The sequence below is a fragment of the Scyliorhinus torazame genome, chromosome 10 (assembly GCF_047496885.1).
Source record: "Scyliorhinus torazame isolate Kashiwa2021f chromosome 10, sScyTor2.1, whole genome shotgun sequence".
Lineage (NCBI taxonomy): Eukaryota > Metazoa > Chordata > Chondrichthyes > Carcharhiniformes > Scyliorhinidae > Scyliorhinus > Scyliorhinus torazame.
The window spans coordinates 213,385,282-213,409,496 of NC_092716.1; the positions used below are offsets into that span (position 1 = coordinate 213,385,282).

The window sequence follows — 24,215 nt, forward strand, 5'->3', positions numbered from 1 at the left end:
GCTACACCCCCCACGTGCGATCCAGGGGCGCCGCCATCTTCTCCACCACCGGCCACGTGCGGCCCGTGGGCGCCAAGTTCGGCACCATTTTGGACCGCGCCTCAGGACCCTTGTTCGTCTGGCCGTTCACTGCCCGCTGATACCTTCACCACCCTTGTTCAGCCCGGGACCTCCCAACATCTTCCGCAGCTCGCCTCCATCACCCTTGATCAGTCTTGGCCCCGCAACCTCGCGACCGTTACGACGACGGTAAAGATTAACGGGCACGAGACGACCTGCCTCTTTGACTCCGGGAGCACAGAGAGTTCCATCCACCCCACGACGGTAAGGCGCTGCTCCCTCCCGGTACACCCTGTCACCCAGAAAATCTCCCTGGCCTCCGGATCCCATTCCGTGCAAATCCGGGGGTACTGTGTCGCGACCCTCACCGTTCAGGGCGTAGAGTACAGCAACTTCAGGCTCTACATCCTCCCCCATCTCTGCGCGGCCCTGTTACTAGGTCTTGATTTTCAATGCCACCTCCAAAGCCTTACTTTGAAATTCGGCAGACCCCTGCCCCACCCTCACCATCTGCGGCCTCACGACCCTGAAGGTCGATCCACCTTCACTTTTTGCAAACCTCACCCCGGACTGTAAGCCCGTCGCCACTAGGAGCAGATGGTACAGTGCCCAGGACAGGACAGGACATTCATCAGGTCGGAGGTCCAACGGCTTCTGCGGGAGGGCATCATTGAGGCCAGCAACAGCCCCTGGAGAGCTCAAGTGGTGGTGGTGAAGACTGAGGAGAAGCACAGGATGGTCATTGACTACAGTCAGACCATCAACCGGTACACGCAGCTCGACGCGTACCACCTCCCACGCATATCTGACATGGTCAATCAGATTGCGCAGTATCAAGTCTTCTCCACAGTAGACTTGAAGTCCGCCTACCACCAGCTCACCATCCGCCCGGAGGACCGCCAATACACTGTGTTCGAAGCAGATGGCCGCCTCTATCATTTCTTTAGGGTTCCCTTCGGTGTCACTAATGGGGTCTCGGTCTTCCAGCGAGAGATGGACCGAATGGTTGACCAGTACGGGTTGCGGGCCACCTTCCCGTACCTAGATAATGTCACCATCTGCGGCCATGACCAGCAGGACCACGACGCAAACGTTAAAAAATTCCTCCATATCGCCAAACTCCTTAACCTCACCTACAATAAGGAGAAATGCGTGTTCCGCACCAACCGCTTAGCCATCCTTGGCTACATAGTGGAAAATGGAGTCCTAGGGCCTGACCCTGACCGCATGCGTCCCCTCCTGGAACTCCCTCTCCCCCACGGCCCTGAAACAATGCCTGGAGTTTTTCCTCATATTACGCCCAGTGGGTCCCTAATTATGCAGACAAGACCCACCCACTCATCAAGCCCACAGTTTTTCCCCTGACGGCTGAGGCCCGCCAGGCCTTCAACCACATCACGGCTGACATCGCCAAGGCCACGATGCACGCAGTCGACGGGACCCGCCCCTTTCAGGTGGAGAGCGATGCATCGGACGTGGCTCTGGCCGCCACCCTCAACCAGGCGGGCAGACCCGTGGCCTTCTTTTCCTGCACCCTTTATGCCTCCGAAATTCGGCACTCCTCTGTCGAAAAGGAGGCCCAAGCCATTGTCAAAGCTGTGCGGCATTGGCGGCATTACCTCGCCAGCAGGAGATTCACTCTCCTCGCTGATCAACGGTCGGTTGCCTTCATGTTTAACAATACGCAGCGGGGCAAGATCAAAAACGACGAGATCTTCAGATGGAGGATCGAGCTCTCCACCCATAAATATGAGATCTTGTATCGCCCGGGGAAGCTCAATGAGCCCCCAGATGCCCTGTCCCGCGGTACATGTGCCAACGCACAAGTGGACCAACTCTGGGCTCTCCACAATGACCTCTGCCACCTGGAGGTCACCCGGTTCTTCCATTTTGTCAAGGCCCGCAACCTGCCCTACTCCATTGAGGAGGTCAGGACCGTAACCAGAGACTGCCAAGTCTGCGCAGAGTGCAAGCCACACTTCTACCAGTCAGATAGAGCGCACCCGGTGAAGGCCTCCCGCCCCTTTGAGCGCCTCAGCATGGACTTCAAAGGGCCCCTCCCCTCCACCGACCGCAACGTGTACTTCCTCAACGTGATTGATGAGTACTCCCGGTTCCCTTTCGCCATCGCATGCCCCGACATGACTTCTGCCACAGTCATCAAGGCCCTGAACAGCATCTTCACCATGTTCGGTTTCCCCACCTACATCCACAGCGATCGGGGATCCTCCTTCATGAGTGATGAGCTGCGCCAGTTCCTGCTCACCTAGGGCATCGCCTCGAGCAGGACGACCAGCTACAATCTCCGGGGAAACGGGCAGGTGGAGAGGGAGAACGGGACGGTCTGGAAGGCCGTCCTGCTGGCCGTTCGGTCTAGAAATCTCCCAGTCTTCCGCTGGCAGCAGGTCCTCCCTGACGCGCTCCACTCTATCCGGTCGCTCCTGTGCACCGCTACTAATGAGACCCCTCACGAACGTGTGTTTGCCTTCCCTAGGAAGTCTACCTCTGGGGTCTCGCTCCCAACATGGCTGACAGTTCCTGGACCCGCCCTCCTCTGGAAGCATGTGCGGTGCCATAAATCGGATCCCTTGGTTGAAAACGTCCACCTCCTCCATGGGAACCCACAGTACGCTTATGTGGCACACCCCGACGTGCGACAGGACACAGTCTCCCTCCGGGACCTGGCACCCAGTGGGTCCCCACCCACAACCCGTGACCTGATACCGCTCCCCCCCCCCCCAGTTGCCGCGTTCATCCCTGCGCCACGCACCCTCCCTCTAGCGCACCTCCCCGCAGTCCCCACCCCAGCAGGATCCGTCCCCCCATTGGATCCACTAAGGGGTGACGAAGGAGAGGACAACACGCTCCCGGAGTCGCAGGTGGCCACATCGGCGACCACATCACCAACAGGACTGAGGGGATCGCAGCGGAGGGTCAGATCCCCCGACAGACTCAATCTGTAATGTTTTCTTCACCCCGCCGGACTTTTTTTTTAACAGGGAATGAATGTGGTAAACACCACTGGTAACACATTGCATATATTATGGTACTGCCACTGTATTACTGGTACCACAGTAAATCCCAGCCTGCTGGCTCCTCCCTGCAGGCGACGTATAAAAGTGTATGCTCTCCTGCCTGCTCCCATTCTGGTTCCAGGTGCACAACATCTTGTGCAATAAAGCCTCGATTGTTTCACCATTCTCGTCTCGTGGTAATTGACGATACAGCAGTACCTTTTGTCTTCAAACGTTCCTTCTAAATATGACGTCAACAGGAATCAAACTATATGAATCGAAGGGGAGGGGATGGAAGCAACTCTGAAATTGTCTTGGGGGAGGGGGAAAAGAGTTGCTTGTGTTGTGTCAATGTGACATTAAAGGGATGAGTTGCACAGAGACACATGGAGCTGGAATGGAGACTGTGTTGTGATCAGCCATGAAGGAATGGGAGAACTCAATGAAAGGCAATAGGAGGGTGGTAGGAGGGAACTGGCTTGCACAGATACTCATGGAGGAGTAGAAGGGAGATGGTGTTGCGATCATGCAATTAGTCATGAAAGACAGGTCTGGAGCCAAGAGATCGGAGTGAGAGATTAAAGAAATTGGTATTTGCGGACCTCAATCAGAATGAAAGTCTAAATGTAGTCCTGGGGCTTTATGGGTCATGCTGCAGGGCTATGCATGGCACACACAGCATAGTCGCGCTACAGGGAGGGACAAGGCCTATGTGCTCAATTGGGATAAGGCCAGATGTGATCATGGTCTTACAGTCGGTGGCCATGAAGCGGTCTGGCTTGGTACTGGAATGCAAGTGTGTTGGTCATGATTATGGGCAGCAACTGCAGCCTGTAAATGGGGGAAAAAGCCTCCCAGGGGGATTCTCCTTATAATGTGTCAGTGCACAAAGCTTTGAGATGGGGAGGTTCCAGGAAGATTGGAAGGATCCGAACACTATCGGGGTTATTAAATCTGAAACTAGTAAATATTCTGCATAGAGGGGTCAGAACCAGTGTGGAATGAGCCCAAAGCTGGACTAAGGGGTCCTTTCAGGGGCACTCAAACTGCAAAGTGTTTCAACACTAAAATAGAGTCAGAGCTGAGGGAAAAAAAGAGGAAGAATTCCTTGAGAAAGTGCAATTGGAGCCACTGCCTTTTGTTGTGCTTTAATGAGTCACTGGCTTCACAATATAGTTGCTCCATTTGAACATTGACGGAGAGGTAGGTGAGAATGGAAAACGCAGGCAACCATTAAGGAAGCCCAGATATTGCACCTGCCAGCTCATCAATGAAAGCCTTGAATGTGCTTTCTCCAATTGGTATGGTTACAGGCCGAAGGGCATCCAGTCATTGTTGATGTGCAAGTGCAGCTTAGTCAGTATGCCAGATCAGAAACTGCAGGAGTGCCTTTGATGAGGTGGCACATTTCATGAATGTGTCCAAAACTCTCCCAATCTCAATGGGATTACGATGTCAAGATAGGCAGCATGGTAGCACAGTGGTTAGTTAGCACAGTAGCTTCACAGCACCAGGGTCCCAGGTTCGATTCCCGGCCTGGGTCACTGTCTGTGTGGAGTCTGCATGTTCACCCGCATCTGTGTGGGTTTCCTCCGGATGCTCCGGTTTCCTCCCACAGTCCACATTGTGCAGGTTAGGTAGATTGACTATGTTACATTGCCCTTAGTGTCCAAAAAGGTTAGGTGGGGTTACTGGGTTATGGGGATAGGCTGGAGGTGTGGGCTTATGTAGAGTGCTCTTTCCAAGGGCCAGTGCAGACTAGATGGGCAGAATGTCCTCCTTCTGCACTGTAAATTCTATGATAATCTATGAAGTATCAGGGTCAGTATGTTGGTCACCTAGATCAGTGAATTTGTGCCTCAGCTACATGGCTCTATCAGCGAAAAGCCAAAGCCAATAGCGCAGTCGAAGCTCTAGGGCATGACGGTGAGTTTCTGTTCGCAAGTGTAAGGTGTACTATATTTGCCCAAAGTTCATTAATCTGTTGCAACTATCAGTCCACATGGAGAAGGAGGATTGAATAAGGGAGCCTGCACTTGTGCTGTCGTATAGATGGCAATGACTGATTGAGAAGGGTATGGCGCTGCCTAACCCAGCTTCAGGAGGAGGCCTACTGGTGCAGGGTAGCCCTGGTAAGACCCAGCGGATGAGCAGTTTGGAGGCGGCTCACATAACTATGTGAAAGACAAGGTTGCGGACTACTGCGCTTGCAAGAGTTGTGGTGGATCATATCTCCTACATTTTGTGGGAGGAGCTAACGTCCCATGGACTGGGAGAACATCCTCTGCTCTTGCCCCTGAAGGTCACTGCCACACTCAATTTGGTTTGCCTGCAGAACTTTCCAAGGATTGTTGTGCAGTTTCTCTTTACTATGCTCTTTACTCTGGCTCTGTTCCAATTAGGGCAATCAGTGAATTTGCCTTCTTTCTATATTGTCTATGTCCGAATGCTTAGAGTCGCCAGGTATCGAATGATACCACCACAAGTTTCAACCGGCTATCGATCAAAGAGCCAAACACCAGTTAGTTAGTTCAAGGTCAAGGGTACTTTATTTACAGACAATCAATCATGCAACATAAACACTACTAGTTAACTACATCTGTTACTAAGACAACCTGTACTTAACTTCGGGCACCCGGTTTAGGTCAGGAAACAGTGGCCGTTGTTCAGGATCTCCTGGGTTCGAAGTGGTAACTGCTGCTCGGCTGGGTTCGTCCTTCTGGTAGTGGGCGTTGAACTCGAACTTGCTTCTGGTGTTGTTGCAGTTGGCAATGGCCGTGACCAGGGTACCAAGGCCAAAAGAAAGCATGCATATGGCAAACTCTTCCTTTATACTTGGGGGCTTTCGCGCTCTTTTCGGCGGTCCTTTGATTTGGGCCTTACTAATTGGGTGATCCCTGATCACTCTGTTTGATTCCTTAGCCAATAAGTGGGCAGGGATCTGGATGACTGGGCGTGTCTCAAGTGGTCATTGACCCTGTTGTTTGTGTTTCCCCTGATGTTCAATAACAGAAAAGGATTCCACTCCCTGAATGTTAAACTAGTGTGCAATGATCATAACTACATCACGCTTGTTTGTTCCAGGTACCCTGGGAGATCCTATGACTCACATCCAGAGTCACTCCCAGGTGCCTCAAACATTCAAAGAATCTCAGCGATTATAGGGCTGGCTGCTTGGAGATAAGAGCTACCCGCTGACATAATGGCTGATAACGCCCTGTGTCAGCCTCAGTGTGCCTCGGAGGAGAAATACAACACTGCACGTAGCTCAACATGATATTGACATCCTGAATATGCATTTCCAATGTTTGGCCTGCTCAGGTGGGGCTCTGCAGCACTCTCCACAGAGGGTGGCCAGCATAATTGTGGTTTGTTATGCCCTTCACAACCTGGCACTTGAAAAGGGTGATCCCTTGCCAGAGGGAGACTTGGAGGAGGCAGAAAACTCCTCAGATGATGAAGAGCAGGAAGGTCAGAAATCTGAAGAGGGAGATAAGGGTTAGCTTCCAGATGAGTGTGCCATCGAAGAAGCATGCAGCACAGGGCTAAAGAGCTGGCTTTTAAAGCAGACCAAGGCAGGCCAGCAGCACGGTTCAATTCCCGTACCAGCCTCCCCGAACAGGCGCCGGAATGTGGCAACTAGGGGCTTTTCACAGCAACTTCATTTGAAGCCTACTTGTGACAATAAGCAATTTTCATTTCATTTCATTTCATGCCCGTGCCACAGTGATAGCCACACGATTCCAGTAGTAAGGTGCAGGCAATGGGCCACTGCCACATTCCCCCTGTCCCTCAGTGCCATTCCATTCCAGTGGACTGAAAGGCCTTTACAACTAGTGACATAGAGGGCACGATCAGCATTCGGACTTGCACCTTCAACCCTTATGATTCACCAGACTCTAATCTTTGGAAAGGTCAGTGGGAACCCTGTATCCCTGTGCTTGGAAGCGCAAGCCGGCAGAACAGAGCTAACGCTGCATCAAAAGACTTGATGCATTCCCCACAACCTTAATGAGGAACGTTTAGCAGACACAATTCATGCATGGTTGGGGAGACCATCATGGTCGCAGGTCTTGTGCTTTGGCACTACCAATGAAGATAGCCACCTCATTTTTAGAAACAATTACAACTGACCTGCCAAGGCTATGGAGCACCAGTAGAGGTTACTAATGCATTTTTCCAACTTCCAGCAAAGAGTTTGACACATCTCCCTGATGGAAAAAAAGGGTGGCGTAACTATCATGGCTCCGCTACATGTCACAAGAATGTGAAGCTCAAGATGATCACTGAGTTGGAACATGGCTCAAGCTCATCCTCACAATAAGAGGGCACATAGATACATATGCACAATGCTACATCTGTGGTCTTTAATTATTTTGGCAGATCTCCTCAAGAAGGCCAAGACCATGAGTGCTCCTGTCTGCTTTGGGTCACCCAATGTGGGGCAGGTGCACTCTCCTCGGCCTGTGGAGTTGGAGCTGATGGGGGTCACAGGCAGAGGGAATTGGGATTGGCTGGGCACTCCTGTTGTCACCTGGGTAGATGTCCTCAGGATCTCCAACTGCTGGTCCTCCTCCCTCAGTGGCCTCGGGCCTCTACCGGGCCTCCTCAGGAGAAGGGGCTCCTGGAGGGAGGTAAAGGTGCCCTTCATTCCTCCCCTCACCTAGCCACTGATGTATCGCCCCACACTTACAGAAAAGGAGTGCAGGTCCAAGCACAAATCCAGCAGGATCTGCCAGACCGAGGTCTCCAAGGCGGTCGCCGTCTTCACATGTGAGGTACTTGCATGTCAGAGCCACAAAATTAGACTGTGTGAATGGATTCCTCCAGCCTTCACTCTAGTCTTCTGACTGTCTCTCGCAATGCTACCTGATTTTCTGCCAGTTTTCTTTACATCTTCAGCATGTTAGAGAAAGTTACTTGCAGAGGCTTATCATCTGACTCGGACTAGGCAGGTGCCTGATGGTCTCCAATCCTCCGAATGCCAGGGATCTGGGCTTCCATTATCTCTGATTGCTGTGGAGAGATGTCAAAGAGCTATTCCCTAGAATGTGACCCTGAGCCTAATGACCCACTGGGGTGTATGTCGCTGCCCTGGTGGAGAGTGCAGGTGAGTGCACTGACATGTCTTCAGCTGATGCACCCTCAGCTTTCTCCTATATGGGAGCTAGGCTTATGATTGGTCTAGAGCTCTATGAGCCTACTGGTGTCTGTAAGAGAGAGGAGATAGGTGCAATTTATGAACAGGTAGAAAACAACAATGCATGTCACTCATTGGGTTCTCAGGGTGTGATTAACTCATGACGAGCTCATCTGTACTGACTTTCTGGGGGAGGCCAATCTCACCTTCCCCAGAGGAGTGACCTTAGTCTTCACCTACCAACCCCTCAAACTGGGAAAGCTCCTGGAAGTCTGCTATTCCACCTCATAGCTGGATCTCACCCTGTGGTTGTGGGCAAGCTTGGCCTGCATGAAGATAAATGGAATGGAATGTGATGAGAAGAGATGAGGAGAGATTGAGAAGCATGCAGGTTTAGTGTGTCCTGAATACTCCCAAGGGCTGAGAATGGAGTTTTTTTCAACATGGTAAGAGATAGTGATGTTAAAATGTCCCTGAGACGATCAGCGATGTTTTCCCTGCTAATATTGTGAGCAGTGTAACCCATTGAATACACGATGACGACATGAGTGTGTGAGATTGGAGTCAGCTGAGAGTTGACTTACCCTGGCGGTACGGATGAGGTCATTCATCCTTTTCCTGCACTGGAAGGCATGTTCAATGAATTGACCTTCCTTCCCACCGCTTCCCAGGCTGGCGATGTAAAGTTTGTGGGCTCCTGGAGCCATCCCTTGGGTAGAGGACATCGCAGTACTGATAGATTCTCCAGATGAGAGCCTCAAGGGAGTCATTGCTGAACTGGAAACAGCCATTTTCATTGGTGGAGCCATTTCAAGAAGATTCCTGCACACAGCTGACCTGCAGAGAGTAAAGTATATGTCCAGGCGGTGTTTAAATATGGTGCCCAGGCCTTCAACCCCATTAGTAACAGTGGGGCGGACAAATCTTTTCCGTGTGATTCGGAGGGCTTCTTGCTGATGCATAATTAAGCTCTCAAAGCATGAAATCGGGCACAATTTACCCCCCCCCCCCCCACCCAGCGGGTAATGGGCTTCAATAATAATCGTTATTAGTGTCACAAGTAGGCTTACATTAACACTGCAATTAAGTTACGGTGAAAATCCTCTAGTTGCCATATTCCGGTGCCCATTAGGTGTCACTGAGGGAGAATTCAGAATGTCTAATTCACCTCACAAGAACGCCTTTTGGGATTGTGGGAGGAAAGCGGAGCACCCGGGGCAAACCCACGCAGACATGGGGAGAACATGCAAAGACACGGGGGGACAGTGACCCAAGCCCGGTATCGAACCCGGATCCCTAGCGCTATGAAGCAACAGTGCTAACCACTGTGCTACCGTGCCGCAAAACCCGCCTGCCACCGCAGTCTCCGGAATGGAAATTTCGCCTGTAATTTTCTAATGTTCAACCTTAGGTGTAACGAGAAAAGAGGGATATACAGAAATATCTTTAATATTCGATTTAGCATAGGCCTAATTTTATATGTTTCAGTTTAAAATGATCTGGCCCAAGGCTGGTCACCAGTCCACCAAATAGGCTAACATGGTGTTTATTTTTGACTAAGCCACTTTGTTATTACTCCCTTTGAATATAATGTGTGCAATACGAGTTAGAACTAGGCAAACCTTTCCAACTACAAAATGAATTCTTTTAAAGTGGCATGACTTTTGAATGTATATATCCCATTGGCTCTTGATCAGAAAAATGGGACATTATTTGTCTTTAGGACGAGGCTGAAAGAGAATACCTATCAAGGCCACCACTGGTCATCTATTCAATCCAGAAAACTCAACAGTGGTCGACTTACTCTTGCTTCAAGTCGGATCATGCACAGAGAGGATGGCTCTCTATGTTTTCAGCAGATCGGGATCAAATTTAGAACTTAAACAAATGACTAGCTGTTTAATGATGTTAAACTGACTTGTGATTTTTGTCTGCTCAGATATACTTGTCTTGGAAGAGTGGACCCGGAGAAGTCAAGCATTGGAAGGATATGATTGGGCGGCCACGGCATGCTGTGGCTCAGTGGCACCAACTTAAGGCATGATTATTCACCAAATCAAAAGAGAGGAAAAAACAACTGACGTAAGAAGAGAAGAAAACATCTGATTAACCGTGACATTTTAAGTATGCACAATGAAGCACTTGGAGTGAAGTCATCGATCACTCAGTCAACACTCTGGGAGCCCAGCAGCCAATCCATATGCCATGGACTGAATAGCATTGAGCTGCCAGGAACATTTTTTTTAGTCAAGAGCTCATATCCACCCAGTGCTTCAACATCCCCCCACCCCCCTTAAAAATCCCCACATATTTTGGTAGTGGCACAATTCATTGTGTCTGAGGAGTCTGTGGCCAGTTGTCACGTGGCTTAGATTTTAGTTTTAATTTTCCTGTGTGACAAAAAAAAAGCAAACCGTTCTTCCAGTAGTGAAGGAAGTCGCTGCATCGAGAAAAAAAACTTGTACTTTTCTTTTTCCGGAATAAGCTGACATTTGTAGTGTTCCGGTGCAGGTGTAGATGCTGGTGGTTCTAAAGACACCCGTTTCACTTATCTCAAAGTAGTGAGGGGGAGGGAAAAACGAGAAAAACAGGAACTTAAAATCTGTGTGCGTCTCTGTGTGTGTGTTTGTGTGTCTGTAACTATGTAAAGTGTGTTTTGGTGCACACAAAGTAAGCACTCAGCCATGCCCTTGTTGCATGGGTGAATTTCTCTGCACTTTTTAAAATGCACAGTTTGGTTATGAAAAATAAGATTTAATGGATTTTTAGAGGTGGTTTTTAAGTGGACAATGTCTGGTTTACACAGTATTTTAACTTGGTTCTTCTTTATCCAGGGCTTATGGAACTACCATACTGGAACAAACAAAAATCCCAAAGGATTTCCATGCAGAAAATCCTAGTGTTGCATACAGTATTGGCCTAGAATTCCAAAAGACAATTGATTGCAATTTTAAAAATTGTATTAAAATTCCTATGAATGTTCTCCAAGGTAACCTTTTAGATCTTTTACATTATAATCAGGTATTCAAAATGGCCATAATCGGCATATGTGGCATAGTTTAATTGGTGTAGGGACCGTAAAGGCATTGAACATGGATCTAGAGCTCTCAAAAAAATTAAAAGATTCCCTTGTCTCATTTAATATCGTTTGTCAAAATGACCTAATCACAGTCCGAATAATAGGGGTAGGCTTAAAACTAAAACCCAGTTTTGCAACCAAGGGAATGTGAGATTTGTATGATTAGGTGATATCTAGTATTACATCATGTTATGAGACAGTTAATGGTTAATTGCAGCTTAAGTATGGAGAAATAATGTATCATTCACATCATAGCAAAGTAAAGACTGGGTAATAACAAGAGGTGCTCGGGCCTGGGTCACACCTACAGTTCCTCAGACATAGAATTCTCATTTTAAGCCATGCTGTTAGAGGGTGATGACCGGCTGAAAGCAAGTCGAGGGAAAGGGGGCAAGTTGGAGACTCTTGGCTCAGCTACTATTACAGATCTGATAAAGCAGCTTTTCAAACAGCATGGAATCTGGAGCAGAGATTATCGTTACGCTCTCTCCTTTTTCCATTCTTTTTTGTAAATGTTATTCTCCTTAGTGTTTTCATGCCGAGGAATGGAAAGTCTTTCATTTTGAGCATCAATTCTCTTGTGCCATCTAGGTCAGGTATAATATTCCCTCAACTGTACCAAGTGACCACGGCAAAAAAATTGTCCATTGTTGTAGAATCACATTGGCATGTTCATGCGAGAGGTTTTTTTTTTGTGGACTCTAATTGCCAGTTTGCTGCCCCAGTTTTATAGAGAATTTTGTGCTATGATCCCATGCCAATAAGATAAAGACAGCCTTAACTTGCTTCACATTGGACCCTTAAGTGAGCAGATACAGGATACTTTAATCCCATCACTCAACTTTATTTGAAGCCAGGATGCATGATGAAAGGAGAACATTTAATTCACTGCATTACTCATTTTCCTATGTTGGACTTACTTTTTCTCTCAACATTGACTCATCAGTCTAGTTGTGGTTTCATTACATTTGTTACAAAAGCCGAGTTTTGTTGATATCAACTCCTGTTAATTGAAGTTCTGTATCAGGAGTAGACAGAAAACGTGCGCTCCAGCTTCATAATGTTAGTTCTCACCTTGCTTTGGTGAAACTTAAAATATGTGGTGTTGACCCCACAATCCATTAAATCATCACCCTTTATAATCAAAGAAGTACGTCCATTTTCTCTGAATGCTCTTCAATACAGGTTAATACTCTCTATCAAAATTCCAGTGAGTGATCCCACATTTTTAATGTGCCATTTCTGGATATGTACTAGATTTTATGTTTAAAAATAGATTTTAATAAAAGGCAGAAAGCTCACCATGTGTCCTGATTTTCACTCCACAGGATGACCTACCTTCCTCAGTTGGGAACTAGTAATTCAGGGTAATATAGCTCATTATGTTCTTTACACTCTATTAGGCAGAGGGAAATTGGACCGGGTGCAGCCTGGCTTTACCATAGGGCATCTCTTTGATAGATTCTAGTGGCGTCATTGGTCTTCATTTCTGGCCAAATATGGCTCTGCAGCAAACCAGTCATATCCTGAGGAGGGAAACAAATGAAACTATTTGTCAATGAATATGTTCTGGGAAGATTTAGAGAACAAAAATCGAAGAAAAATTAGTTCTCAAAAGCTTATCCATCTAGTATTATAGTTCTGGTTGCCATGCAACAAAAAGGGACCTTCTCTCTACATTGACCCTCAAGCATTGGACAATAAGCTTGCCAAAAAGAAGAGGAGCTAAAGTAATTCCAGGCACAGGAAGAGCAAAGTGAGAGGTACAAGAAGTTCAGTCCCTGTAGGCTAGAAAAAAAGATAAGGGGAAATCTTGTTGGTCTGTAATTAGGTGATAAACGTTTCCCTCCCAGAAGGTAACTCCATTTAAAAATGTCCCAAAGATTGCATCTCCACTATTCTACCCAACATTTTGTTGCAAATATTTATCACCCTTTGTGCAAAGATCCCTTGGCCATCTGTTTGAAACATTTTTTCCCCCCACTGGTTTATATTTATGATCTCTGCTCTCACTATGTTACCTATTTTTAAACTAATATTCAGAACTTCTCTCAACTAAACTTTGTGTGATTACTCTTCAATTATTTAATCTCAAGAATTTTGACATTATTAAAACATTTCCTCATATCTCATTCAAATGAGGGTGGCACGATAGCACAGTGGTTATCACTGTTGCTTCACAATGTCAGGAACCCGATTTGATTCCCGGCTTGGGTCACTGTGCGGAGTCTGCACATTCTCCCCATTCTGCATGGTTTCCTCCGGTGCTTTGGTTTCCTCACACAAGTCCCGAAAGATGTGCTTGTTAAGTGAATTGGAATTCTGAATTTTCCTTCATTACCCGAACAGGTGCCATAGTGTGGCGACCAGGGGATTTTCACAGTAACTTCATTGCAGTATTAATGCAAGCCTTCTTGTGGCACTAATAAAGATTATTAAATGAAGACTATAATTTTGTAATACACCATCAATAATGTACAAACTATGATACATCATTCAGTAATCATATTCTTTCACGATCACTCACTAACGAGTATGATTGTCCAGCTAAGAAGCTGTGTTACTGGTCATGGGTCCTTGGTGGCTGATGAGGCTGATCTAGAGCCGAATCTTCGGCAGCACACTCAGCAAGTATTTCCGGCAGGTAGGGTCGGTTCTTGGACTTGCTGGTATTCCTTTCTCAGGCTCCTTTTCTAGGCCTCCTCTTCCCGTTGAATGTCCTTGAAGAATTGCGTCCCTTTAATCAGGAGTTTCGTCCAAGTAGATCCCTTCTGAGCAACGGTCTCCTGGTTGTTGAAGTCTATGTTGCATTTCATGAGGTAAACCTTCAGGGTATCTTTGAAGTGCTCCCTTTGTCTTCCTTGTACGCGAGTCATCCTAGAGCTGGGTGAAGAAGATTTCCTTTGGCAGTTGGGATTCTGAAATCCTAAGCACATGGCTGACCCAGTGGAGTTGGTTTCAGATGATCATGGCCTTGATGCTGATGCTCTTGGCTGCTTCAAGCATGCTGGTGTTGATAGTCCTGTCCTCCCAGCTGAGGACAGAGAATCCATTTCAGATGGTACTATTATTACCTCTCCAGGATTTGAGATGCCATCTGTAGAAGAGTTGGGAGGATGACTATTTTGTATATGAGGATCTTGGTGTCAGCAGAAATGTCGCAGCTTTGCCCCCCTCAGATGCCCATTCGCGGATTGGATACGATGTTGGATCTCGGCACCAATGTCCATCTTAGATGAGAGGTGGCTCCCCAGGTTCTCCATTAATCTTGATGGAGTGAGAGACTGGATCTTGTCCTGGGGCAGTTAGTAAAGGACTGGAGTCTTCTTGAGGCGGAGACCGATTCTTCGGTATGCTCCTGCGAAGGTGTCAAGCATGAATTGGGAAATATTTTTCTGACTGTGGGGAAATGATGATGTCATCCAAATACTGAGTTCCACAAGAGATGTCAGTGTAGTTTTCTTCTCGGATTTTAACTGGTAGAGGTTGAAAAGCTTTCTGTCCATCCTGTAGATGTGTCCACTACACTATGAAGCTTATTCTTGACAAGGTGATGAAGATGGAGAAAGGTGTGGGGGCAACGACACATCCCTCCTTGATTTCAGTCTTGACCTCAAAGGTTTCTGTCTTATTTCTGGTGAGGATGGTCACTGACATCTTGTCGTGGAGGAGTTGGGGGGGGGGGGATGTTGATGAATTTCTCTGGACAGCCAGCCTTTGACAGCGTCTTCCATAGCACCTCCAGATTGACTGAGTCAAAACCTTTGCCAGATTGATGAAGACCATGTAGAATGGTTGGTGTTGCTCCTGGCATTTCTCTTGAAGTTGCTCAGGAGTGAAAATCATGTCTGCTGTTCCACAATTTGGTTGGAAACCACACAGGTTTTCGGGAAGGATTTCTTCAGCGACTGGGTGAAGGCAGCTAGTGAGGATTTGGGCGATGAACAGTAGGGAGATTCCTCGGTAGTTCCCATAGTCCCATTTGTCTCCTTTCTTGAAGATGATGGCAGTATCAGCATCCCAGATTGTCAGGCACATCTGAAGGAGATGGGTCATTTCTTCTCCTCCTCCTCCAAGTTTGAAAAAAACTGCTGAAATCCAGTCCACTCCTGTGGCTTTTCCATTCTTCATGCGTTTCATGGTGGTTTCGACATTGTCCATGCTTGGTACAAGTCCAAGATCATCACTGATGGGGAGTTGGGGGATTTTCACAACCATCCTCACCTATGATTGTATCACAGTTTAGGAGTTATTTGAAGTGTTCTCTCCATCAATTGCTGATGTTTTCACTGTCTCTCAAGGGATGCCGTCTTTCCTTACTTCGCACTGGCTCGAGGCCGAGGGTGTTGGGTCCAGATATGGCTTCGATAGCATCTTGCCGGCAAGGATTTGCACCTCCTTAGCTTTTTCAGTCCACCATTATTTCTCGATTTCCCTAGTTCTTCTTTGTACCTCCACCTTGGCTGTTTGATGAGCTCTCTTATATAATGCCTTCCTGGTTACATCTTTTTGTCAGGTATTCTCTTCTTGTCGTTGAGGTCTTGGGTGGTGTGGTCATTCTCGCTGAACCAGTCTTGGCGTTTCCTGGTCTTGTAGCCAATGGTTTCTTCGCAGCTTGGGATGATGTCTGTCTTCAGCTCTTTCCAGTTTTCCTCCATTCCATTAGAATGGAGATTTTGGAGAAGACATTGTTGGAAGTTCACCAGAATGTTTGGCTCTTGAAGCTGCTGAATATTGATCTTTTTTCTGATCTGTTTCTTCACCTTCTGCTGCTTCTGGTGGAGTTACATGGATATAGAAGGGTAGACGACCCGGTGCTCGGTCCAGCAGTAACCTGCATTGTCATTGCTTTGGAGGTGGGGGCATTCTATTGGTCTCTGGATTGGACGATGTCGAAGTTGATCATGTGCCAGTGCTTTGATATTGGATGTCTCCTCTCCTTGAACTTGTCCTTTTGACGGAATAGTCCGTTAGTGATGACAAGCTGGTAGTCCGCAAATTTTGGTGAGCAGGAAAACCCTGTTGGAGTTGCAATTCCCAACTCATTCCTTTCCAGTGGTTCCTTTCCCGAGTTAAGAGTCCTTTCCAACCCTGGTGTTGAAGTCCCCAAGGAGGATGATCTTATCTTACTTCAGAATGTTGGAAAGTATTGTGTGCAGGGTGGAGTAGAAGCCTTCTTTGGACTCATCATTGAAATCAAGGATTGAGGGCATAGACACTCAAGGCCGTTGCCTGCTGGTTCTTGGCAAGCTACAGATGGAGGGTCATTAGATGCTCGTTGATGCCAAAAGGGAGCTCTGAGAGTCAGTTGACGAGTTAATGCTTGATGCCAAATCCAATTCTGTGTATCCTGGGCTGATTCTTCAGTTTTCCTCTCCTGAGAAAGGTGTGACCATTGCTTCTTTCCTCAGCTGATTTATAAAGTGTACACAACAGTGTACCAATAATAAGATATTGCATAGTTACTCGTCAGGCTTTTTTGGCAGCAACTTAGTTAAATATTCCCTAACCCTTTGATATCTTCTAATAACTATACTTTGAAGATCAGCAGGCGATATAGAAATTCAACAAAGATGATCTGGGCATGTCTCAAGTTGCTGACTCATTAAAAGTTTTATTCGTCAATATGTACAGATGTCTAAGTTGTCACATTTATAAATATTTTTCATCTTTGCATTTGAGGTTTCAATGCTAAGTGTATTTTAAAAACAATTACATTTTAATCAATAATTCACTGTCCTTCATCACAGTACCTGATCCCTACTTTGTAAACCAGGCAATAGCACTAAATTAAGTTGCAATGAGATTGAAAAGATGAGCTCAAATACTTGTACTAAATTAAAGAACATAAATTATGCGATAGAAGTCAAAGCCCAGTCAATTTGGTCCATTCCTCACAGCAGACTCTATATGGGCTCACGCCAAATTTTTGAATATACTGTAAGAAATCAGTAAAATTTCCAAGAAGACAAAATACTCCAACTCCTTCCCACAAAACACAATTTGGTGAAACCTTCGGTCATTAGTCCGACAATTTTAGTATACTTTTTAAAAGTGATATTCCCACAGTCACAACATGACTGAAACCAATCTATGTTGCATTTGATCATCTATAGTGGCTCCTTTGTCTTCAAATCCTATCATAGCCAAATATTCATTTAACCCTCATTACAAAGGTGTTAGTCATCACAGGCGGTCACCGAAAGTAATTATCCCATTTCGGAAAGCTGCTGCTCGGAATGGGAAATATGTTATTCTGTTGTTTTGGGAGTCTGTAATATTGTTATAGCCAGGTGTGGATTGGCCTTTTGGGAAATCTGGAGATTTGACAAGTGTTCACACAAATTATTTCATAGTGCATATGATTGGTTCTCACCCCCAGCCGTTTTACCCCATGAGGATCCCATATCTTTTCAAGGCAGCCACATTACCTTGGTTACATCAATCGGAGTCAGGCTTTGTCATTTTCAAACCTTTTAGCAGGATTAACCTTTTTCCAATGATTACAAATCTAATTTTGTCATTTGCATCCTAGGATCATTTTTGCTGCCTTTCTCTTCTACGTATCAAGGTTTAATTTTGAGGAAGGATGCTGTATAATTTATGTTGTTCTCAAAACTCTTGCCAATGACTTACAGATTTAAAATAACTTATTTTGACTTCCGTTAATAATCTTTGGTTGTAACCCAGGCGACAACTTCATTTGACTAGATATCTGTAATGGGTGATCAGTTATCATATCTATATCCTTTTTCTTTTCCATCTTCATCAATGAAATAATTTCTTCAGTTCTTCAGTGGATTAGTGCTTATGTGACATGAGCCATATAGATGGGCTTGTGTCAGGTTCCTTTGCATATGCGAGTCAGTACTGGGTCACCATTTGCCTCACACATGTATAGATTCTACTTGTTCCATTTTTGTTTCCCAAAAGAGCAGCTGTGTATTATGATTCAAATCCCAAGCAAACATAAACCTAGATCATATCTGGAACGAAAGCTTACAGCTAGTTAAGAAATTTATTATAGAATCATATATTCAAGTGATGCAAAAATGGCACGAAAATGAATGTTACTTGTCTTGATATTGGTATTTAATTTATTGGCTTCTACCAGTTCAGTTAAAGTTTAATATATGTAGAAATGAGTGATACAAAAATATAAGAATAGAAAAACAAAGCACGGACTCCATTATTTCACAGTGTCAATCTTAGTGTTGTGACATACATTTCTTGGGGATATAGCTAGCAATCTTGGCTAACAAACTGAACCACATAATGAGTCAACACAATTGTACAAAGACTAATTGACATGGATTACTTTAGCAACAGGTAAAAATGATGATGATCCCAAGGGCAGCACGGTGGCGCAGTGGGTTAGCCTTGCAGCCTCACGGTGCTGAGGTCCCAGGTTCGATCCTGGCTCTGGGTCAATGTCCGTGTGGAGTTTGCACATTCTCCCCGTGTTTGCGTGGGTTTCGCCCCCACAACCCAAAGATGTGCAGGGTAGGTGGATTGGCCACGCTAAATTGGCCCTTAATTGGAAAAATTAATTGGGTAGACTAAAAAAAATGTTTTAAAAGAAAAAAAAATGATAATGATCCTGATGGAAATAAATTACATATTTCTGCTCTTAACATCACAATGTCAACTGATTGTGTCCCACAGCAGTTTCCTCATTACTTTATCTTTCCCCACTCCCATTCCTTTCCTATTAATCTTATTGAGAGAAAATATCTGTGTTTAAAAATGGCTTTGGTGTGATTAAAGCCACAGTACAAGCTACAGATATGGCTGTGCTGACCATTGTGTGGTTTAGTTTATCAATAATTATTGTTGATATGTCAGCATTACAGCAACTGCCCTGTTGCCCCGGTATAAAGGTCAGTACAATTTACTGACTGGAAATACAGTCTTGCCCTAAAACAGACATTTGCACTTTGATTTTTTTTAGCAAGCCATTGGATGCCTAATTTGTGAAGGTAAAAAAAGATTTTGGGCAATGGAAGGGCTAAATATGTAAATACCAAAATATGTATTTTAAAAATATTTTCTTTCCCATTTTCTGCCCTATTCTTCTGAAAATACTGTGCTTCATCAGCACCAAATGTACACAAAAGCAATTAAGGGAAAGCTAAGTACACGAGGGAGAAAAGAATAAATGTTATGCTGTTAGAGGTTGTTAGAAGTAGGGGAGGAGGCTAGTGTGAAGTAAAAACCTCATCACTACTTACCCCAAATGACCTGTTTTTGTGCAGTAACTTCTGATAATGAAGAGCAGGAACTTGAGCAGTCTTTCCCATTATAACCCAGACGTGTATTTATATAGCACCTTTCATGACTTCAGGATGTCCCAATATGCTTTACAGCCAATTAAATACTTTTGCAGTGTAGTTGCTGTATAAAGTTGGAAACACAGCAGCAAATGAACACTTCAAAGGCTCTCATAAACAGTGATGAAATAAAATATCAGATTCTCCGTTTCTGGTGTTGTTTGGAAGATAAATGTTGGTCAGGACACCAGGAGAAGTCTTTGAAAAGTGCCATGGGATTCTTTGCCTCCCACTGATGGAGCAGATGGATCCTCAATGACAGTGCTACCACTGAATCACAACACACATCTCAACACAGATGATGGATCACACCTGACAATTACCAAATTGGTGGCTCAGTATAATGCACAGGCCCATTGCAATTGAACCAGTTCATTTACAGGAAATATTCCTGTAGTGCCTGAATACATTTTAGCTCAAGGTTACACAATTGCATTCTTGCTGTTGGTAAGGACATAGAACCAAAGCTACTGCCCTAGAGCAGGCTGTTCTAGAACCTGACTGATTGGAGATAAATGTAATAACCTGAAATGGTTTTTCACCCCTATCAAGTTTGCAATCCTTATGTCGATAAAATGATAAATCCGTATCTTTGTTTTCAATGTATTTCAAAAAAATGTAAGCCTCTTTCTCTGTTCACAAACAAAAAAGTGGTTTGTACAGGTGCACGGCTCCTTAACTGGGGAGGTCACCCAAATGACATCACAGTAGTGAAAGGCTACTTTATCAGTTCTCAGGTGTAATGCTCCATCTGTTTGCCAAATGACTCCATAGTGTGTGCTAAATATATGTACAATAAATCTTTTAAAAGTTGAAAAAAAGTTGAAGGCTTTTAACACCATGAAATGGTGCTATGTAATTTTTACTCTTTAAATGCATTACCACATTTGTGTGAAATTTCTTTGGCCACTTCTTTAACAAAGGTGCATAATGTTATTTCAGCTTACAATTGTAAACTGCTAATGTGCCATTGCTACTTGTTCTGCATACCCAGTTTTACAGATGATCCTTTATTATTCTGCTGTGTAAGGACAGATCCATGGTTTTATCAACATTCACTGTATAAACCAGATATTGTATCTTTGCAGATTAGTATCCATATTTGTGGTTCTGCCTAGTATTTATTTCAAAACTACTGATAATCAAATCTTTTGGGTGATCTAGTATTTTCAATACAGTTTTGGTCAGGCCACACAATGCAACACTGCTGAAACATTAAGCCCAGTGGATGCTGCTAAACCTGCCTTGCTTGAATTGCTCCTCCATATTAGTTCAACTGTGGGAGCAATTTCAATAATGATGTGTGCTCTGATCCTTCCTCCCTACCCCAGCTGGAAATCGATCAGCGCAAACCTTCAAAGTGGCTTCACAGTCATGGGTACACATGAAATTTGGGATTAACTCTCAAGGTAGGCTTCAGACCCATTGTGCTGACTCAGTAAAATAGGAATTATCTTAACGAAAGACCTCAAACACAAGTAGAATTGACTTCTTTCTGTAACGCACTGAATTCTATCGCTTCAACTGAACAGACATCGGTCTTAAATAAAAGCAAAATCAGATGCTCGGGATTTAAAATAAAAACAGAAAATGCTGGCTAAAAACCAGCAGGTGTGGCTGCATCCATAGAGCGAGAAAAAGAGTTAATGTTTCACCCATAATGGCCCTTCTTTGGAAGAGATTTGTTTTTATTTCAGACATCTGACTTAATGTGGCTGAACTTTGTGCAACATTTTATGGAATCTTCTAGCTTCCAGCTAGAAAGCAAAATGGAAAGGAGTCTCCCAGAAATGATTTTTGGAAGAAATGTGCATACACGCTTGAGACACACACCAATACATACGCGCGCACACCTCACACACATACAGGGGTACAATTTGCTTCATCAGATTGTACCCAGATACCTCCCCGACTCCAGTGGCTGAAATCTATGACTTGGAAGAAGTGATTAGTCAGATTCATACTTGTGAAGAAAGGCAGCCTAAAAAACAGTAAATCTATGCCAAATGATTGTACATACACAGTTGGAAATAGTGATTTAAAAGTCAAGGCATATATTAAGGCAGGAAGGCAGTGAACACCCAAGCACAATTGTTTGGACAGCGCATCACCATCTACACAATAAAATTTCTGTCCAAACTCCTGGAATCAAATAACCTTTGAAGACCAAGTTCCCTTTACAACCTTCAATCATGTGTGTAACAATGGTGCAAAACCAGGGACAACTAAAAATAAATAGGACATGGATTCTTGGTGCTGAATGAAAGTTGTTGCAGTGTTCTTTCAAATAGTCAAGGAGGGAAAAAAAACAACAGATAAATAAATCTTGCTGACTGGGGCATTCCTCAAGGAATGAGCATAGTTAATTTGTGTGCATGGGGGAGGAGAGGAGAAATTTGTATGCAATATAATTTGCGGTAGATTTGAAACTAGGCAATAATACCAACAGAAATGGGATCACAGCTTTAAACATGAGCCTTAGTCTTTGTGGATGAAAAATCTTGGCAAATATCCTATCCCTTGTGATCAAGGTCAGGACAGCAGAAACCAGATTTATTTTATGTTTACATTGAATGCTAGTTTGGCTGTAATTGAAGTTTTCATATAAATGATTATGGTTAGGTTTTTACAACTCTGTACAGACTGTTTAATCTTAATGCAAGGTAATGCAGTCCTGAATTTATTGCTTTTTTTGGTCCTTTCTTTAAAAAGGGCCGGGCGTCTTAACGCTCTTGGGCAAGATGAATTAAAGAGACTGCTATGGCTTCTTTGTCACAAATTGCAATGTAACATTTTGCCAACTTTGTATAGGATATTCATGATGCATAGGTTTAGCTGCCAAGTGGTGGTGGTATATCGATAGAAAACCAGTTCAGACTGGCTGAAGCCAGATGTGCTTTATCTAGATAATAACAGAACTTTATTCTGTTGGTTAACTTCTGATTGGTCCAAACACTCAAATGTTTTTTAAAAGTTCTACAGTATAAAATAAATTAAATAATATTTGTTCATAGTTTGAGCAATATTTGAATACAGAAGCACATCTACCTGTTGCTATGGAAATAGTGTGTCTCCAGCCAGTCTTTGTAGATGATGTCTTTGAACTTCTGTTGTCATCCAATCTCCCTGTACCATCCTTTATCTTTTTTCCCCCAATAATCTGACCCGTTTCAGATTAAACGTACAGATGGTACCTCAACAAACAAAGCTGATAGATAAAGATTGTAATTTTTATTGTGTTTGGTAGCTAACGTACTTCATGAAGGTAAATTATTTTGTATGAGATGACTTCATCTATATTATGTATATGGTAGAGTATTTCTTTCTGAGATTATATATTTTGAAATTTTACTCTTTTTTGTGGAAAAAGTCCTAGTTATGATTAATAAACAGTAGGAAAGCACTTTTTACTCTGGAATTTTTTTTGTGGAAGCCAGCCTGGGATCAAACTTTTTGCCATGTCCAAAATTGGAAAGGACACAAGCTGGAAGTCAGACAAAACAAGTTGTATTGCGACTCCAAAGGTTTTCTGCTAATGATGATTCAGTTGAAAACATTAGTCACCTCGCTGGTTAATGCACACTTTGAGACGCAATTAAACGGAAAATAATCTCACCGGGTCACTAAAGATCAGATTGGTTTGGATTACATTTTAAAACTTCCTAGACAGTTGGAATAAAACAATCTTGCGATAAACCAACTTTATCATGTAGCTAAAAAAAAGTCCAAAGGATTATGGAATGTGCAAACACCAAGGTTACATAGAGAACAAGACATTCACAGTTATTAACCACAGATTGTATAACATACATTCTCATAAATTAAGCAGTCAAGTTGCTTATAAGCAGGTTGCTTATGTACCCACTTTAATTCTGCTTTGGTTGAAGCAGTGCTCCTAATGTCAGCTTTAACAAAGGGTTGAAGACATAGAATCACAGGTCATGTATTGCATACATTTTAAAAGCATGACTCCTCCGCCTGTACAGTGGGATTCAGAGGTACTGAAAATCAGCATCACTTGCTCATCAATTACAGAGGAAGTCTGACCAACTGGACTTATCTTGTTTTACTCAGACACAAGATGGAGAATTATGCATGCCTTTACTAATACAATGATATTGCAAACAGCAAGGAAAATTATATAATGCTTTTGTCATGTTTGCGATGTTGCGACCCGTGGTCAGATTCCCTTTCCAATTGAACATCTGGACACTGTCCTCTGAGAGATCCTTATTATGAAGATACGGTCAATAAGCAGCTAATTTGTGTTCCCGACACACACATGCATGTTAGCATTACTTATTGAATAATGTTGCTTCCTCATTCTCCTTCATCTCCTCTATTTATATTGAGGGCTAGCACTTTTGACCCTGCATCTCAGATAGTGTCCCTATCCCATGGCATTAATCACCATCAAGGTCACCTCCAACAATTTATTTTCAAATGGCACGTTTAATGTAATAAACAATGCAAGGTTCTTCAAAGGAGCGTTATAAAACAAAATATATGATTCTAGGCCACATAGGAACAGGTTAATTCAGGTGGGATTTGTAATTATAGGTGATTTTAATCTGTATATAGATTGGGCAAAT

General features: G+C 44.3%; 1 protein-coding gene and 1 long non-coding RNA gene across 6 annotated transcripts in view; one reads left to right on the forward strand and one right to left on the reverse strand.

Annotated features, from left to right (window-relative positions):
- The window catches only part of syt7a (synaptotagmin VIIa), a 960,955-nt gene extending 937,929 nt beyond the window's left edge, over positions 1-23,026 (forward strand). For 3 of the 4 annotated variants that reach the window (XM_072466351.1, XM_072466353.1, XM_072466352.1), the window contains one exon: positions 10,154-12,592. In XM_072466351.1, the coding sequence (XP_072322452.1) occupies positions 10,154-10,258 (105 nt within the window). In that variant the 3' untranslated portion in view covers positions 10,259-12,592. Of the gene's footprint in view, positions 1-10,153 lie in introns of all 4 variants that reach the window. The other variant, XM_072466354.1, reaches the window with a different exon arrangement.
- Positions 1-24,215, reverse strand: part of LOC140384551 (uncharacterized) — a 137,403-nt gene that overhangs the window by 53,271 nt on the left and 59,917 nt on the right. The window contains exons 2-3 of one of the 2 annotated variants that reach the window (XR_011933082.1): positions 12,632-12,819; positions 8,799-9,051 (exon numbers count right to left, since the gene is read on the reverse strand). This is a non-coding gene — a long non-coding RNA (uncharacterized lncRNA). Of the gene's footprint in view, positions 1-8,798; positions 9,052-12,595; positions 12,820-24,215 lie in introns of both variants that reach the window. The other variant, XR_011933081.1, reaches the window with a different exon arrangement.